Source organism: Periplaneta americana, chromosome 9 (assembly GCF_040183065.1).
Source record: "Periplaneta americana isolate PAMFEO1 chromosome 9, P.americana_PAMFEO1_priV1, whole genome shotgun sequence".
Taxonomy (NCBI): domain Eukaryota; kingdom Metazoa; phylum Arthropoda; class Insecta; order Blattodea; family Blattidae; genus Periplaneta; species Periplaneta americana.
Genome location: NC_091125.1, coordinates 18,235,467 through 18,254,990, shown reverse-complemented (window position 1 = coordinate 18,254,990; position 19,524 = coordinate 18,235,467). Strand labels below are relative to the sequence as shown.

Sequence of the window (19,524 nt, the reverse complement as noted above, 5' to 3'; positions counted from 1 at the left end):
TTTTTCCTTTACATGTTTGACACCAACTGCCAAGTGTGAGTTGTTACTGTACTTATAGTTTATACTGTCCTCTGTTTTTATTGTGATTTCAAATCATTCCATTGTTCCTATAAAGGGTCACTGGGACTGAGTTTAGAAACTTTTAAAATTTTTTATAAATTGCTTCCAAATTCGTTGTGTTTCTTGTGTCTGTACATTTAAATGATAGTAACAAATTTCATAAAGTTTCAGTTAGTTCCTTAGGTAATAATGTTCACTTATTTTAATTAAATTATGTATAAATTCAAAACATTCCTCACAGCTTCAGATTTTTTACTTGCATTTTTTAAATTACATCTCATGATTAGGAAAACTGTGCATGAATTTTTAGATTTGAGTATTGATTAATGAGATAAAAATTTTAATAGAAATCATAATTTTTACTCGATAATATTCTTTGATGCACTGGTAGAGAAGTATTGGGAAGCAAGAGAGAAGATGATGGCCATCCAAATTCCATCATTCTTGCTGAGATGAACTATTTTTGTACTCTTCTCACTGTTTATTTATTTACTTATCTCACACTATTGCATGTTGCCTTTATCAGGCTGAAGATAAACTCTACAGCCCTGCATAAATAAAAGTAAATAAAAAAATAAAAAATATTCTTTGATTTTTTTAAAGTTAAAAATCTATATGATGAAAAGTTTATAATGAAGAGCTGATTTCATGCACAACTTTGTGTACTGTACCCACTGGAGCATGCTGAAAAGTTTCATATAAATCAGAGCAAATAGAAGCCTCTAGGGACCTTTTATTGATCACAAACGTAGTTCTGAGAAAACCCAAGTTTTACTGGCTGTGACAGTTTAAAAGAGCTGTGCATAGCATTTTAAAAATGGCTGTCAGACGTTTAAAAATGACAGATGAAGGCTAAGTATAGGACAGAATATTAAACAAATATATTTGCCTTTTTGGTAAAAAAAAGTTCGTCCAAATGTTCCAAGTACTAGATCACACAGTGCGGCAACTGAAACACGGGACTAGTGTTACGAGGCATCAACTGGTGCTGTCATCTACCAGAGGTGAATATGAATCCAAAGAGAGATTGTTCTTAAAAGTGCTACACTGAAGGTCATCATAAACTGACACCATTTGAGAAGGAAATGTGTGAGAAGAACTATAGGTCTCTCTCATATACTGTGTGTGTGTGTGTGTGTGTGTGTGTGTGTGTGTGTGTGTGTGTGTGTGTGTGTGTGTGTGTGTGTGTGTGTGTGTGTGTGTGTGTGCGTGCGTGTCATAAAGCAAGAATGAAACAAAGAAAGCACATAAAATTTACAGTTCAGCTGGGCAGAAGTGTCATACAGGCCCTATTGTATGTCAAAAGCAGTTAATTTTGTCAATGTGAGTTGAACTTCAAAGCAAACAACAGTTGGCTACAACGTTTTAAGGTCAGACATGGGATTACTTTCATTAAAGTGGCAGCTGTAGAAGAAAAATCAAACACAGTGCTGGTAATCAAATGTTATTTCACAGTATGTAATGTTTCATAGCTATTTCTACTGTACTCTCTCTTTCACAATAGAAAATTTGGGAAAAATTTCATAATCCTTCAATACAACAATAAACCTAATATAATACAATTTTTCTAGTCCCCAGAAAACTGTTGTATTGAGATGGCGAAGAATCGGCAGAACAGAGATAAATTCTCTCTTTTCTCTGTGGCTTAGTGGATAAAGCACCAGCACATAAAGCTGGAAACCCGAGTTCGAGTCTTGGTGCCAGAGAGAATTTTTTTTCCATTGTACCAATTCTTTACCATATGGAGATGCAGAATTACTGCACTGAAACTCCATATTTACTTCGGTACATCATAGTAATATGTTGTATGAGGTTCGGCTGTATAAAAAATAAATAAGGCTGTAAGTTATTTTGTATGACAGCAAGGGAGCTGTGCACAAAATGCTTGTGACCGGTGACCAGACAGTTACTATTATCTGGAAACTTTGAGATTCCATTGTGTACAGTGTAAGTGTCAAGAAGAAAACAGTTTGTTCCTATTGCCTGACTACACAATACGTCACAAGGCTTGCATTACTAGGAAGTTTCTGATCAGCACAAAAAAAAATATGTGTTGTCTCATCTATTGTAGTCAGGTAATCACCGATCTTAGCACCATGCGACTTATTTTTGTTCCCAGAAATCAAAGTAACCTTGGAAAGGTGTTATTTTGATGTGGTAAAGCTTGAATAGAATTCCATACATGGCCTTCCACCATTCCTTTCAATTGCTTCACAATCATTGTCTGCAGTGTGTAGGTGAAGGAGAAAGAAGAACTTAGTAAACAATGCTTAGATTGTTCATACATGGAATCTTCACTTTTTAGTCCCTTTTTCCAGATGTTGCACTGAGTGGAACAATCTTCACAACTAATTAGAAAATCGGTGGTTTTTTATTATACATAACAGAGAAATGCTACAAATGAAAGATATACTTTAAAAAGTTAAAGTACCATCTTTTTCATCCACTAGAACCAGTGCATCCAGGCCCTTCATGTGATATGTTGACTGTTTCAGAGGGTTATCATCTGGACACCATCTGCAAATGGAAGTACAAGAAGTAATGAAAATTTAAGACAAAATATAATAACAGTAGTGGCTCGTGGGTATTGAATTCAGAGGGGCTGCATACATTATAAATCATGCAACTTCCTTATTTAAATATTAGTTCCATTCGCCTTGTCTTGTAGGTTGCAGACTTTTGAATCACCTTCTTATTAATATCGTTTAACATAGTCTTTTCAATGGACAACATGGCTAATGCGATCAGTCCCTCTTCTTTCATCGTATTTCTAAGACAGGATTTTACTCTTTTCATATGAGGCGCCTGAGATCAAAATGGGCTATGTGACTTTTTTTTAGAAAATGAATTACTGACTTCATGGGCAAGTTTGGGTTGAAGACTTTATACAGAGAAAGGTTCAGTTTCAAAATGGTTTATTTTAGACGTATAAAATGCATGGAGAAAATCAGTACATAGATCAAAATGGGATATATTATTATTAATGAATTAATCAAAATGGGATATGCCAACCATTATTTGAACAGAACAAAATGGGCCATATTTCATATTGTTACGTTATATTTCCAGAGCACATGAAACAGAATGGTCAATGTTTGCCAAAGTTTGTGTGGTTATAGTTTTTCCACCAGATTTTTCAGAAAGCCAACATGGTTGAGGCTTTAGTTACACAGTAATTATACGTCTACACTTCTCTTCTCATTTATAAGGCCAGGACTGCATTGCTATGAAAAATATTGATGAAAGCTAATGTAATAAGCATTATTTTATGAATTACGATAATACTACGTCAGATGGAATATTACAGTCCATCTTGAGTCTTGTGTACACTACTTTTAACACTTTATTACAGAAGATTGATAAATGGGCAACTTACAGTGTTATATATTTAAGCACGTGTTAAAAGAATTATCCTTGCAGGAAATGACTGCTCTCTGGACCAAAATGATCGTATTTTAATTATTTAAATACAATTTCAATTAAGTAACATATTAAACAATTTATCCTCATATCAAACACGGATGTTCCCTGGACCAAATGTCCTATTTTAATTATGTAATTACTTCATATTTATTTCTAACAACTGCAGTGAAGCGCACAGGTATGACTAGTTTTTAATATTTTTCAAAATGTGGAAACAGTAATGGTAGGCTTAATGATATTGAGGGTCCCAATTATTTATTTTTACCTAAAAATAAACTATTTGAATTAGTTGGGAGGCTGGGATGTAAGTGTGGAGGCAGAGCAAATCTTGAAATAAGTTCTTCTCGTGGTTATAGTCACACACTGGTTTTATATGCGAAGATTGTGGCTTTGGAGGAAATGTTACTTCATCAAGTAGAGTAAAGTGTGATGATACTTCAAGCTTTGCTTTTGATGTCAAACGCAGGATTGTACGAGCATTTTCCGAAATTGGAAAAGGTTACATGGTACAAGAAAGTTTCGCAATGGTCATGGATATGAACCCATTGTCTGAAACTGCATACAATGATCATCTAAGTAAAATATGTGTTACTGCTACACACACTAGTACAGAAGTTCTAGCTTATCCTAGACAAGAAGTGCTTGATACCCACAAGCTACATAATATTATGGTCAGTTTCGATGGTACTTGGAACAAACGAGGCCATACCTCAAATTTTGGTGTCGGTTGTGTGACTGATGTAGTCACAGGATATGTGACAGATTTTGTTGTTTTATCGAAAACAGCCAAAGATGTTCAGTAGCAAAGAAAAGCTTCATGAGAACAGTGCAGAATTTCACTTTTGGTTTGAAGGCCATAAACCAGATTGTATCATAAACTATATTGGTTCCTCTCCTGCCATGGAACGAGAAGCTGCTGTACGCTTGTGGACAAGATCTGTTGGCCATGGATTTAGATATACAACAATACTCAGTGATGGGGATTCCAAAACTTTCAAAGAACTGGTCGGGCTAAATGTATATGGAGACAGTCACCCCATTGAGAAAGAGGAATGGGTGAACCATGTTCTGAAATGAATGGGCACTGCTTTACATCAACTTATTAGTGAGACAAAGAAGGGCACCACTTTAGGCCCGGTTCACACGAACGGAATGTCTGTGGAACGGCAGTCGCGCGGCGGCCGCACCATTCTGAGGCCACACGAGCGGATGAAAGATGGACGGAAGGATTTGAGATGGACAGTCACCATAGATGCTAATCACTGTGCAATACTAGTGTACTTCGAAATGCAGTTATTGATAAGCAAAGTAAAGATGAAGACATTGAGTACATCCAATAGTCAACAGTCCTTTATTACAAGGAACTTTTCATGTATTGTTTAACTAGTTGCACAAGGAGGAATCAGTTTATTTTAATTAACTTCAAAATGACATTTCCCAGCTTCGATGAATTTTATTGTATCATACTCTGAAAAATGCATTCAGAAAGAATATATTAACGTACGACTGGCTATACCTCCAATAGAATGCTTTCTATAACATTTATGGCAAATTAATGTCAATAGTTGTATGCATTTAATTGTGGAAGTGAATAAGTTGTTGTTGTTTTCTAATGCCAGGCGTTTGACAATAAAGTCATTTGACCTCTTGCACTCCAATATTTTTCAAAGATATTATCATGACCAGCCAATGAAGAACAGATTTTGAGGTGTTCCGAATCCATTTCTTGGTTTGAGTTGAGTTAGGGGACTGATATATTCCAATTCTATGCAGGTGTTTAGCCAAACAATCATGGCCTGTTGTCAATCTAAATGCAGCTACAGACGATTTTCGTGGTAAATCGGGAATTAACTGTGGATTTTGATGCAGAAAGTTCCATTTTTTCCCTTGGGATTGTGTTATCAAATTTTGTTTGTTAAAGTCTAAGTATGTAGATTTAATAAATCTCTTCACAGAGTAATACGTAGATTTAGTAACAGGTCTGTAAGTAGTTTGGACATATTAAACCATGCCAAAAGATTAGAAAATCAGTATTATATGTCCTATACTAAAAAAAAAGGGAACCCCTTGGAATGTAGCAATTATAGAGGCATCAGTCTGCTGAGCAATGTCTATAAAATTCTCTCAAATGTTCTTTATAAAAGACTATCTAAATATACAGGAAGAGAAATCGGAAACTACCAATGTGGCTTTAGGCTCAACAGATCGACAATAGAACAGATATATACACTCAGACAAATTTTAGGTAAAACTAACGAATACGATGTAACGACACACAATCTATTCATTGACTTCCAAATGGCGTATGATACTATTAATAGGCAACAACTATATCAAGCAATGGCAGCACTGAAAATACCTAATAAACTCATTAGACTAGCCCAGATGACAATGAAAGAAACTATAAACTGTATTACAATCCAGTCAGACTTATCAGGGGAATTTGAAACCAACAGAGGTATAAGACAAGGAGATGCATTGGCCTGCTTGCTATTTAACACAGCCTTGGAAAAAGTGATAAGAGAATCAGGAATACAGACAACTAATACAATATTATTATAAATCTGTTGAAGTTCTGGCATTCGCAGACGACCTAGATATTATTGCTAGGTCACAGAAAGCACTAGAAGAGGCATTTATCTCCCTGGAAAAGGCAGCAAAGATAATGGGATTGAGAGTTAATGAGAGCAAGACTAAATACATGATCTCCATCCGCAAAGGAAGTATTATTAATAAAGCACCAACTTATCTTACAATTGAAAATTACAAATTTGAATATGTAAAAAAATTTATATATCTTGGCTCCATGATCAATAATGACAACATCAGTCTTGAAATTTAGAGAAGAATATCTATAACAAATAAATGTTACTTTGGATTACTGAAATATATTAAATCGAAATTCTTAACCATCTCAAGTAAAATAAGAATACATAAGACGCTTATTAGGCCGGTGTTGACATATGCCTCGGAAACTTGACTATGAACAAACAGGACATCAGAAGACTTAGTATCTTCGAGAGGAAAATTCTGAGAGCAATTTATGGACCCGTCAAAATAAATAATGAATGGAGAATTAGATATAATAAAGAAATATACGATCTGTTTAAGGAGCCAGATAATATAACAGTTATTAAAATTGGTCGATTGCAGTGGGCTGGACACCTGGTAAGAATGGACAATACTAGACCCGCTAAAAGAGCCTTTACATCCAATCCTGGAGGAAGCAGATCTAAAGGAAGACCGAGGAGCAGATGGGAGGATAATGTATACGAGGATGCCAACTTTATTGGTGCACGAATGTGGACAGTCAAGGCCAGAAGTAGAGACGGCTGGAATAAAATACTGAGGAAGGCTAGGACTCTCAATGGGTTGTTGAGCCAATGATGATGATGATGATGAAACTGTAAAAACTCTGTAGCCATTAAAGATAAATACTTCAAATATGCATGGCATGATGAAGACATAGCCTACGAACGAGTGATTTGGAGAGATGGAATTTTGTTATCTGTTAATTTACAATTTTTATGATTTTTCTAATATATAATTATAAAAAAATAGTTTTAAAATAGCTTTTTTATTTTTTAAATAAATGAAACATTACTTTTTTTTAATTTCCTCACTCAAAATTGTTGAACAATGAATTAGCTTTCTTTTAAGTCCTGAAACAACTTTCTAAGTCCAAGCAGAGTGAAGTTTATCTGTTTTAAGTGATCACCTGCATTTTACGGTATGTTATAACCTGAGAGGAACTGGGTGGTCAGAAATTTAAAATTCAAGTTTGAAATGACATATATAGGACCATAGATGGAGTTATGGTGGGGGCACTGCCCCCCCCCCCAAACTTGTCTGAACTCCTATTTTTTTTTTATTAATGTTAGAAAATACTGCATTCAAAAGATTTTTCTTGGTTTTGTTTCTGATTACGTTTCTGTACTTAAATTGACGAATTAAGTCTTTAGATCATGTGTCTGGACTATAATATTTATTTTAAATTTCTGAATGTATAAGAATTTCTATACATCATTTGAGGAATAGAAGCATTGGAGAAATATGAATAACATACTGCACAACAATGCAGAAAAAAAGAAAAGTGATTCCAGTATAATGTGTAAATAAACTTAAAGACGAGATTAAATAAAATAATTTGAATTTATATTTCATATCTTGCTTTTTGAAATAAACAGATAAATTAAATGTAAAACTGTCTGTATATTTTGTTACAATTTTACTTTCAATATATTGTTGTGAATATGTTATAAAAATACCGATCAGTGACAACAATGCACAACAAACACGGAACTGTGACTCTGTACCGTCAATACACCATTATTATGATTGCCAGCTGTGCGAGAGATTTCAGGGCAATGAGTTTGAGACATTCGTTCATTCTTTGTCAGTGTACAAAAATCTAAAAATGGGTTAACTAGTGTTAAAAATGCTCCAGTTGCAACATAAGTAATCACTATCACTATCAGCATCACTACTGATGCTAATGCTAGTGTAACCAGTACTGTGTGATGATCAACCTATTGCTAGTGCTAGTGACCATGCAGTCAGTGAAGTAGATATTTCTGATCTTGGCAATCTTATTAGTGGCACTTCCAGACCAGTTGTCTCGGAGTTTCCCCAAAGTGAATATGCTGGTATTGAGAGAAGTTTTACAACTTCATGGTACAATAAATCTGAATGGCTAGAGTACAATGTGGAGAAAGATGCTGTATTTTGTTTTCCTTGCAGACAATTTTCGAGTTCTGGTAAAGAATGTGTATTTACCAAAAAGGGCACTCACAACTGGAAGAAAATATCAGAAAAACTTAGTAAACACGCGATAAGTTCATCTCATTTGTTTTCAGTTACTAAATGGACTAATATGGAACATTGTAAGCATCAGTAATCACACAGATTTTCAGTTCACACAAGGATCTGATTAACAAAAATCGACAGTATTTATTTAAGATAATTGACATACTGTTGTACTTAGCAAAGCAGGGTTTAGGTATAAGAGGACATAATGATGTTGAATAATCGTGCAGTAAAGGAACCTTTCTGGAGTTATGTGAAATTTTTTCGAAACACGAACATTTCAAAAGTAAATTCAGTTGTTATTATAATCTAACCAGTGGAACTGTACAGAACGAATTGTTAGAGATATGTTATAATGAAACAGTGACAAAAATTGTTGAAGAAATTAATGATGCGGGGTTTTATGCACTTCTTGTGGATGAAGCTAAGTCTCATAAGTGCCAAGAGATGAGTAGGCTATATGTGTTAGATAGCTAAGGGATCTGCTGTAAAGGAAAACTTATTAGGAACTTCATGTACTGGTAGTGCACATAATTTCAGTCACATGTTAAGAATTTGGGGATCACAGCATTAATGATTGGGCAATCTTATGATGCTGTTATGGCGGGTGTTAATAGTGGATTGCAGGCTTTAGTTCATGAAAACCTCAAGTATGCATCTTACATACACTGCATGGCTCACAAATTAAATCTTGTTATAGTTTCTACTTGCTTGTTATGGATTTAATATAATGAGTCATTATATGAAATTTTCTCTCATCCCGATACACATGTGCAATTTGTGGATATTCAGAAAAAGCTTAAAATAAATAAGCATGAAATCAACAAACTCAGTGATACTCGCTGGGCTTTGATTTCCATTAAAGCAACATATCCTGCAATAGTAAGGGTGCTAAAGAATACATCTAGTAACTTAAGACACCCAAGATGTTCAATTGCTAAAGAACTGCTACAAAATATTCAATCCTCAGATTTCCTTGTGTTTCTGATATTTTAGAACGTCATTTTTCAAATACAAATGTTGTACGTAGATCACTACAGCGTCTCGATTCATGTATTGCTTCCTGCAATCTGGCAGTTCAAGGGGCTATTGGAAATTTGGAGTCAAGTAGGAATGAAAAGATGTGGTTGGAGATGTGGGAAGAAGTAATAGAATATTGTAACAATAATAATTTACAACATTTTCCTAAAGATATTTTGAAAGAAAATGACACATTTACAGAGCAAGAAAGATGTAAATACAGACTAAAACGACCTCGCACAATTTAAAAAAAAATTTGATGACTATATTGTTAGTGAAACTGTGGGGCAAAGATACAGGAAGGGCTGACAGCGCATCAACACAGAGTAAGAAATAGCTTAAGTGTTTGTATTACCCTGTACTTGACATGCTATTAGCAGAAATAAGATTTTCAGATGGAGGTATGATATTAGCAATGTCATGTGAAGAATTTTTGAGATTGAGATATTGAGAAGGCGCAAGATATTTTATTGATCATTCATTATTCAGTGCCACAAACAAATAAGAGAATGTTAGAAGCTGATATAGATATTGCTAGGAATGTGGTAAGCACTAAACTCAAAGAGGACACTTTGCAAGTAATAATAAGTGAACTTCTGGATAAAATAACAGCTGATGTTCTTCCAAATGTTAATAGCATTAAAGCTGCCTTAAAACTGCGAAACATGCAAAAGGACTTTCTCAACAATGTGCAGAATAAACAAATGGCTTCGGTCAACAATGACACAGGATCGATTGTCAAACTTATTGGTTCTGTATTCGGAAAGTGATATTGTTCAGTGCCTACACCGTGATGTGAATGTTGATAAATACATGCAAAACAGAAAATTCACACAGCAATAATTCAGTGAATTTCTCAACACAAAACAGTTTCTGATTTATTTATCTATTTATGTCCATAACAGGACAAAGCCCCAATTATAATAGACAGTACAGATAAAAAAAAAAACATGTTGTTGTTGTTTTCTAATGCCAGGCGTTTGACAATAAAGTCATTTGACCTCTTGCACTCCAATACTTTTCAAAGATATTATCATGACCACCCACTGAAAAATGGCAAGTTGTAGCCGATTTAAGTGAACACCATATTTTAACGTTTTGGTGGCTACTTCATTCACACACAACCCCCAGAATGTCTGGAGGACCACACCTGCTGTTGGTCGACGGGTCCATTGGACCTAGCTGGGAGATCTTATTGATCACCAAAAAAAAAAACATAGAATTGCATATAACACGAAAAAAGAGGTAAAACAGATACAAGTGTAATATTCACGTATGCATACATACCTAATATTCTAGATGTCGGGGGTCGATGTTTTCGCACATTTTCAAAGGTACCTCCTTTTGCTTCAATGCACTGTTGCGCTCGGGCGTGAATTGCGCTTATCGCTCGGGAGAGTTGCATGTTGTTCTTTATGTCGCATCCAAAATACAATTGATTAATGCTTCTCTCGTTTCCCCGTTCCTTTGCTATACCAAGTCTTTCATCCAACCTCATAGACAGTAAATACTCTTCGATATGGTACCCTTCTGTTCGGAAAGTGTCGTTAATGTTCAGCAATGGCACGCAAGGTACTTCCATTGCACAAACCATAAACATACACAATATCGGCATAGTCTGTAGTCGAAAACTTATAAGGCATCTTGAAAAACACAACTTAACACTTCCGATAACTGTATCTGTATAACTACTGTACTGTAGGTAACTGACTGAACTGCTGTGAACTGATAAGTGATAGAGTATTTGTTGTGACATTTGTAATGCCTCACCACCCGGTTTGTTTCCCTTCTCTTATCTACATCGCTCACAATGCAGATTCCAGTGTTACCTCATTCATTGCGATCAATGGGTGACCTTGTCTCATATCAGCAGCATATGGTAACGTCTGATTCACATTGGGGTGAGACGTTTTACCAAAAAAATTCATCTAGCTCTGCCATCATTCGAAAACAGACCTATGTTCATATGAACTTTTTCACTCAAAATGGCCTAAGATATCGTATCCTAAATTTTTTACCTTTCCTCGTGAATCACCCTGTATAAGAATAGTAATTATACTCATGACATAATCAAAAGCAATACCATATACTTAACCTCTATCACTCAGTCAACACATTTAATGGACAACTCTGTTTTCTTTAGTCACAAAGAGTAGGCTATGTGAACAATTGCATGACATGTAATTCTTTGTTTCAGCAAAGACTTGTGCCGGGCCGGGTATAGAAGCAGAAGAGGCAGTGTGCTCCCCTCAGGCTCTGGAGCATCGGAAGTAAAGAAGTGGTTGTATACGTTGATGCCATCAATTTTTTGGAGCCATTTGTTGCTGGAAGAAGATAAAATATTTTTCTTTTCTTCTATAGGTCTAAGCCTGTAAGAAATGTAGATAAATATCCACATCCCAATAGGTTGTTAGGTTCAGCTAGGTTTATTATTAATTTATGTTAGGTTAGGTTTAGTGTAGTTTATGAATAATTTAAGTTAGGTTATGTTCTTTTAATTTTCCTAACCTACTAAATTAATCTGGATCTCTACCGCAATTAGATGTATTTGGCTAGTGAAAAAAAAATGAGGAAGATTATATAAACAAGGTATATTATATCAGATATCATTATTCTTTCCAGTTCGTTTACAAACACCCCTACTGAAGTAGCACCAGACATACCAGAAGTACCTTCACAGGTTGTAGAGGAGGAAGTACAGGACGTGGAATTTCTATTGGAAGAGACTTCTGCTGCCACCTCCAGTTCGACGAGTACGAATGGGAGAGCTTCTAGAAAGAGGAAGGAAAGTGACAATGGTGTGCTGAATGAATACTTAAAAAAAAAAACTACATAGTGGGGAAAAAAAAACTTCAACCATGTTATTTCTGGAAAGTTTACACGAGGATGTGGAAAAACTTAGTGAAAGAGGTCGAAGGGCCTTCAAACTTAGGCCCGGTTGCAGAAACGCAAATCAAATCAGTCCCTGATCGCCAATCAGTTGATGTCTGATTTATTTGATTGTTCATTGGGTTGCACAAACGTAAATCTCCAATCAACTTGTCTCAATTTACTAATTGTTGATTTGAGAAAGAAAAACATTTGACAACATCGCTATTTAGCAACCACAGCCAATTTGATGCTCTTTTACAGTCGCGAAACGTATGCATCTAGTAGGCGGTGAATAGGAAAACAAGTGAATGCTTTGCTGTTTTGTTGTTTTTGTAGAAGGGAAACAGCGGATTGTATTTGTATAGACTATGAAGCAAACAAAAAACGTAAGGGGGCCCAATTTTTCTGACAATGATAGAGCCCTCTTATTGAACATCATAGAGAGCTTTATGCATATCATTGAAAATAAGAAGACAGATAGTGTTTGGGTGAAGCAGAAAGAGGAGGCCTGGAAGAAAATTGCTTCAGAATTTAATGAAGCTACATATGAGGTCGCAAGAACACCCCAGCAATTAAAGATTGCATATGAAAACTACAAAAGGAGAACCAAGAAACTTGCAGCTGACGATAAGGTAGGCCTAAGCTGTGACGTATAATTTTTACCTATTTCTAGATTTATTAATGGACAGTTACGTTTTTGTGGCATTCCATAAATATTATTACGTCTCAAAAATATAGAGGGAGATTTAAATTCATAATTATTTTCTTCTAACTAGTTTCTTGATCTACATTGAATCTTTGTTTTTTTCCAGGCAGAGCTCTACAAAACTGGTGGAGGAACTTTTAAAAGGAAGCTAGATGCAGATGGCGAAAGACTAATATCCAGGCTGAATTCCCATTTTGCACCTGTGAATAATCCTTGTGACAGTGATGGCCAGTACCAAGTTTTTCAAGTAACAGAACAGGATTGCAATATACTGGAGGTAAGAATATATAACCTTAGTTTGACATAATTTGGGTAGGCCTAAAAAAAGTAAAAAATATCCATCTACATTATCCATCATCATCCCATCACTCAGAATATAAAAATATCGATTGAGGTGGTGAAATGGAAATATAATTGGAGTAGATGAACTTCATTTTGCCTTTAATTTATTTACAGTCTTATAACCCTATTTTATAAGAAACCAGCTCACAGCAAACAACAATACATTAACAAAAAAAATTAAGGAAATTTTTCGGCTAAATAGTGCCATTCAGTTCAAACACAAAACAAATAACTTTCCAGTTTGTGTATTTATATTGTATACTTCATCTTGTTTTACAGGATAGCCATGAAACTTTATTTGATGGAGCTGTGTCTATAGTGCACCCTGCTCGTTTGCATTCAACTTCTGGTCATGATGTCAATGGGGACAAATATGGAGATGAGGCCTCATCTATTCCGCCGTCCCCGTCTTCTGCAAATCAACAAGATTCATTGTCAGCAGGTCGTCATCTGTCATCAGAAATTACACCAATAAACCCACTGACAGGAAGCAGGAGTGGAATAATTAGGCCCAGATCAAGATCACAAAGAAGCAGGCTGGAAGACTATACGTCCAGTAAAACTGATTTTAATGAATTAAGGTGTCGACTTCTGATCGAAAAACATGAAATGGAAATGGAAATTTTAAAAACTAATCTACAAGTGGCCCAAGTAGAGTTAGAGATTAAAAGGGCAATTCTAGCCAAAGAAAATAAATAAATAAAGTTTGCATCAAAAATAAAAGAACTAATTAATTACGAGTATTTTGCTCACCTTTCTGCCAGTGTTGTAAAGTGTGTATTTATTAGTGTAGTTCTGACTGTGTTCCCTCCATTTCTCCTTCTTCCCATAGGTGCTTCACCCTCATCAGCTTGTGGGTAGAATCTTGCAATGAGATCTTCATCAGGAGGTGGGGGATTATTTTCTCCTCTCTCCAACAATAAATTGTGGATGGCAAAACATGCAACAATACATTCTAGTGTTGTTGATCGTTGCCTTCCCAACTTGAAACGGAGACCCAACGATAAGCATGGAAACCTTCTTTTTACCACGCCAAATGCTCGCTCTATACAGTTTCGAGTGTATATATGTGTTGAATTATACAACTCTTCTGCTTCTGTCGTGGGGTTTGCTAGGGGAGTCAACAAGAAATTTGAACATGCATAGCCTCCATCACCCAAAAGAATTCCATTTCCCATCTCTCTGTTTACGAATTGAGCTCGTAACCTACTCATTAAAAATATTGTGCTGTCATGTGTAGAACCCTGCCAACGGGCTACAACATTCCAGAATTTCAATGATGGTGTACATATTGCCTGTACATTCACAGAAAAGAAACCTTTTCTATTGCGATAAAGTTCAGCGTCATTTCCACCAGGTGATTGGATGGGGATGTGAGTGCAATCTATACATCCAATGACTCTTGGAAATCCTGACATGGCTGAAAATTCTCTCTGGATTTCAAGTCGTTCCCTGTCTGAGGTTGGAGGCTTTATGAAATCCTGCGAAAGCAAAGCAATTTCATGTGTAACATCCCTTACTACTCGGCAAATAGTTGATTTGTGGACCCCAACAAGATCACCCAAGACCGCTTGAAAAGTTCCGACAGCATAAAATCGCAGCGTTATTAGAAGTTGGTTCATAGGAGAAAGTGGTAAGTTTCTATTTGTCTGTCTGCATATATTTGCTTCAATTTTCGAAAGTAAAAAAACACACGAATCCTTACTTAACCTAAATCTCTGTTCAAATTCTCTCTCATTATACATAAAAAACAATTCATGTCTGTCGCGGAAATGCCGTCTTCTTAATAATATTTCTTCATATTGTTCGAAAATTTCTTCATCAGAAGAATCCATTACTACGTCGAAAACAATATTATTACGCTGTAACTAATTGTTATATAAATTACAGTACGCACAATGAACAGAACAACATATACTTGATCAGTGATCAGTCACTTAACCAGCGAAAATCTGTTGATCAAATCTGACGGAAGACTGATCTCCGATCAAATACTGATTGTTCTTTCTGCAACAGAAATAGAACTGATGGCCAATCAAACCCTCCTCGATCGCCAATCATATTTTGATCAGTGTTTCTGCAACTGGGCCTTAGAGTTCAAGAAATTCTGAACACCATGTTAGATGATGAAGGTAGTGTTTAATAAAAAATAGTGTTGTTAAATTTCTTCTTTTTACGTTACATTTTTATGCTTCCTTATTTCTTATATTTCCAGATTGAATTTCGAAGTCAAAGGTAACAATTTTTTTGTGATATAATGAGTAGGGCAAGATATTCATACATAATATTTGAACATTTTATATCAGATTACAACCTAGTCTATATAGGTCATACCGGTGTTAGGTAATAGTCATAATAGTTTTTATTTTGCTTATGTTACAATGATATTGTTATTAATACTGCATTGGTATATCCTATAAGTTGTCTAAAGTTCTTGCCCTGATAATGAGTAAGTTTACATTAGGATAAGTTTATGAAAATATATATGGTAGGCCTACTTTATTTTATCGTGAAACACCGTGACAAAGTCTCTGTAACAATGAGAATAAAAACATTTCAATATACAGTATAAGGAAACAAACAGAACATATGTAAGGCTTATTCTCAATGTTATCAGAATATTATGAAACAGAAGTTTTACACTCAACACTGAAGTTAAATATCTCAGCATGATTTCTAAAGTTCAATAAATTAATTCTAAAACTAGAGAATTCATCAAGTCCTTTCACTCAGTAAGTATGGGAAGAGCTTTCTTAATTCAGAACTTGAGGTTGAGGTAATAATAGCTAGTTGTGAACTGAAAGTTATATTTTGAAAGTTCTGCAAAAAAAAAAAAAAAGTGTTAGTTATTAATAAAATACCAAATACCAATTTTTAGTCATGTGAGTCTAGACAGCTCTTTTAGGACGAAAAATTTCACGATCAAGATATCGTAAGTTATAGCATTGAACAGAACAAATAAATCAACACATTTTACTTATACTCACAATTCTCCTCAAAATTCTACATCAGCTCTCAAATGTAGGATCTAATAATGGAGAATTTTTAGTGAACAGCAAGAAGCCAATAGGTACCATACTCAAACTTGTTCATTATTATCATACTGATTTTTAATTTTCTTTCAAAACACAAATATCTTACTTTCAGTATTAATACACTGGTGTAATACAAAGACTTCTTAAATGTTAAAGGAATGCATACTGTACCATATTGATAAATTTTATTTTGCTCACTAATATAACGAGTTTGTTTTGATATAGCTACTCATTTAAGGTGGCTGGGACAGTGTAATGATCGAGACCGAGCTGATTTTTTTCCTTTCATAATATTAGCGAAGTTGCACTTTAATTTATTTTCCACTACACTTATTGTATTCCACAGAACTTACATTAGCACTGAAGTTTTAAAATGTAGAAAAACTCAAGAGTTACACAAATTTTTGGCGAAATGAGCTGAGGCCAAGAATTCATCATAGATTATTTGAAATTTGCTTTAAGGTGGTAAAAAAAAATAACTCGAAGGGGGAGGGGGATAAAAACCAACCAGGTAATCAGAGTGGCCTCTATAAAAATATACACTATATAACAAACAGATTAATTCGATTTACATGCATATAAAATTCATCACTTGAGTTACAAACAAATATACATTGCAGTGATATGCAATGAACTACACAAATGCCTTAGTACTATTAAATATTTTATTCATAACTGGTTTCAAAACTGGTCTTAATTTCATTGTTCTTATCAACCTAAACAATGGCTTTTTACACAGCACTGAATTAAAAACTTTTGTGCGAGATCGTGCGTATTTGCTTGGTTTCCGCACAAAACCAACCCGCGGTAAGTCTAAAATTCCACATTCAGTATTCCCAACCGAAAGACACATAACAATTTCCCTCTTCTTACCGCTTAAGTGACATATTCATTTTACTGCTTTAGGCTTTTAACATATTATTTTTAGAGACATTCAATATAGTAATAATTATAAATTGGAAACTTATCACTGCAATTTCACCTAAATTGCACTGTTAATTATTGTTTTTATACATTTGCAAAAATTAAGTAAACTCTAAAACTCCACTAAAGTTACTGCATTTCGTGATGCATGTAACATTAAGGAAGCCGTTTGTTTTAAGTTCGCATTTATAGACTGGGGGGGAAAAAAAGACAGACGTATATCACGGCCTGCTGGAGTATAGTAAACACAGAAAAAAATTTTAAAGCAACAATGTTGAAGATAGATATTTTTGTTTTCCAAAATTGCCGTCATTGAACAGAAACCAAGATGGAGATTTCATTGCAACTAATTAGAAATTCCTCTTTCAGGTATGTAATAAACGATCTTCGCACAAAATAATGTACGATACACGAGCGGTATGTTTTCTTTCAATTCTCGGAAATTAAAAAAGCTAAACTATGTTTCACTTTTCAAACTTTTCTTCGAACATGAAAACTTCAACATACCGCTCTTGTAATGCATATTACTATTTCACATTAGCAACCATAAAATCCATAACTTACATTCATTCATTTATAACTTGTTCACAAACAATACATGACAAAGAAAAGGCGTACAATTTAAAATTGAATTTAGATACCAGTAATGGATAAAATATTGTATAGCACATGAGAGTGAAGCTCAGCCTCCTATAAAATTGAGTACCGGGTCCTTCCCGGGGGTAAAAGGCGGTCAGAGCGTGGTGCCGACCACACCACCTCATTCTAGTGCCGAGGTCATGGAAAGCATGGGGCTCTACCTCCATGCCCCCCAAGTGCCTTCATGGCATGTTACGGGGATACCTTTACCTTTACCTTTACATGAGAGTGAAGAGATTTTATGCACTCGTGGAAATTATCGCCCAAGCTATAAAATCCAATTTTACACTCTTATACTATAAATTACTATTAAATAAATGAAGGAAACATGCATTAACCTAACTTAAGCCTGGTTCAGACGGTGCGTGTTTCTGTGATGGATTCCAAGGTAGCTGTGCGGATGGGTAGCCTGCGTGCTGACTGGCTGGCTCCCGTGTTGCCTACGGTGATGGTAGTTGTTCACACGGAGCTGGCTCTTTTCACAGTTCAAATTGGAAAATCATCTGCTGCTTCATCTGCTGCCAATACTCATGGTCAGAAAGAAACTAAACCGTGAGTGGAAAACAACTAAAGTCCTAAATTAACAGTAGTAAATGTCGTAATAAAGTAATTAAGCCATAAGTGCAAAACAGCTAAAGTCCGATATTTAATTGTCGTTTCTTAGAAACTAGAAAATATAGAAAAAACAGGTTTAGTTGGAAAACAACGAACATGGCGACATGGTTTCAGTGGTGATATTATATGATCGTCTTTGGTTTCCAGCCTGCAAACCATCACGAAAAATAGCAAGGAACCTACCCTCGAAATCCAGCAAGCTAACCATCCACGGAGCCACCAGAGCGCATTACTTCCGGTGAGTGACCACGCAGGCGACCCATCCGTGCAGCCACCTTGGAATCCATCACAGAAACACACACCGTCTGAACTGGGCTTTATTCTAAACTCTCCAAATAAATACAGTAATTACAATCTTATTATCATATTCTATATGCAATTCCTTACCATATTAATTATGATTTGTCAGGCATAATGTTCAAACAATATCTGATATATTTGCTCCAAAATGGTACCGGTAAATGATAAATTTAAAAATGGTTAAGAGTCTTAAAACTCTACTGCTTGTCTATTCCCCTTGTGTAACATAGTCTCTGTTGAAATATTCTTTAAATCTGTCTCTAATTTCTCGTGAGCAACGACTTGAGGCATTCACATTTGTTTCTGTATTGCTCTGTATCTCACTGGTTAGGTTCACAAAGGCAAAAGTTCATCACACACTTTCCCAACTCTGTCCAATATCATGTTATGTAGAACACACGTAGCCTTTTTATTATTTTGTCTACATTCTCAGGTTTAACTGATATAGGTGTATGAAAAATTCTAAATTTGGAAGCCAATAGTCCAAAGGCACACTCTACACTGCTTCTTGCATGTGACAATCGAAAGTTGGATATTCTCTTGTCAGGAGTGAGGCCCCGCCTTGGATACAGTTTCATTAGATTAGGCAGTAATCTAAATGCCTTGTCGGCCACTATCACATGAGGCGAAGTTGGTCCTCCAGTGTACAGTGGCTTATCATCTGGAAAGCCTATCTGTTTATTAATTATTTTCTCCCCAAATGCAGAACTTACAAATACCCCACCACCACTGTTCCTCCCAAATGATCCAACGTCAATGACAATGAAACGTAGATCTGCAGAC

General features: G+C 35.3%; 2 protein-coding genes and 1 long non-coding RNA gene across 4 annotated transcripts in view; 2 read left to right on the top strand and 1 right to left on the bottom strand.

Moving 5' to 3' along the window:
* Positions 1 to 19,524, top strand: part of LOC138705808 (uncharacterized) — a 102,882-nt gene that overhangs the window by 34,475 nt on the left and 48,883 nt on the right. Inside the window, exons 2-3 of one of the 2 annotated variants that reach the window (XM_069834466.1) lie at positions 11,507 to 11,680; positions 11,932 to 12,235. The exons of the other annotated variant lie outside the window; for it this stretch is intronic. Coding sequence (XP_069690567.1) covers positions 11,507 to 11,680; positions 11,932 to 12,145 — 388 coding nt within the window. The 3' untranslated portion in view covers positions 12,146 to 12,235. Of the gene's footprint in view, positions 1 to 11,506; positions 11,681 to 11,931; positions 12,236 to 19,524 lie in introns of those variants that run through there. 2 annotated transcript variants of the gene reach the window in all.
* On the top strand, positions 12,240 to 13,988 carry LOC138705804 (myb/SANT-like DNA-binding domain-containing protein 3). The gene is made up of 3 exons (XM_069834458.1): positions 12,240 to 12,812; positions 12,993 to 13,163; positions 13,508 to 13,988. Exons 1-3 carry the CDS (start codon positions 12,549 to 12,551, stop codon positions 13,925 to 13,927), a joined length of 855 nt encoding a protein of 284 aa, XP_069690559.1. The 5' UTR covers positions 12,240 to 12,548; the 3' UTR covers positions 13,928 to 13,988.
* On the bottom strand, positions 13,316 to 14,123 carry LOC138705809 (uncharacterized). The gene is made up of 2 exons (XR_011333798.1): positions 13,982 to 14,123; positions 13,316 to 13,640 (listed from the first exon to the last, which is right to left on the bottom strand). It is a non-coding gene; the product is annotated as an uncharacterized lncRNA (long non-coding RNA).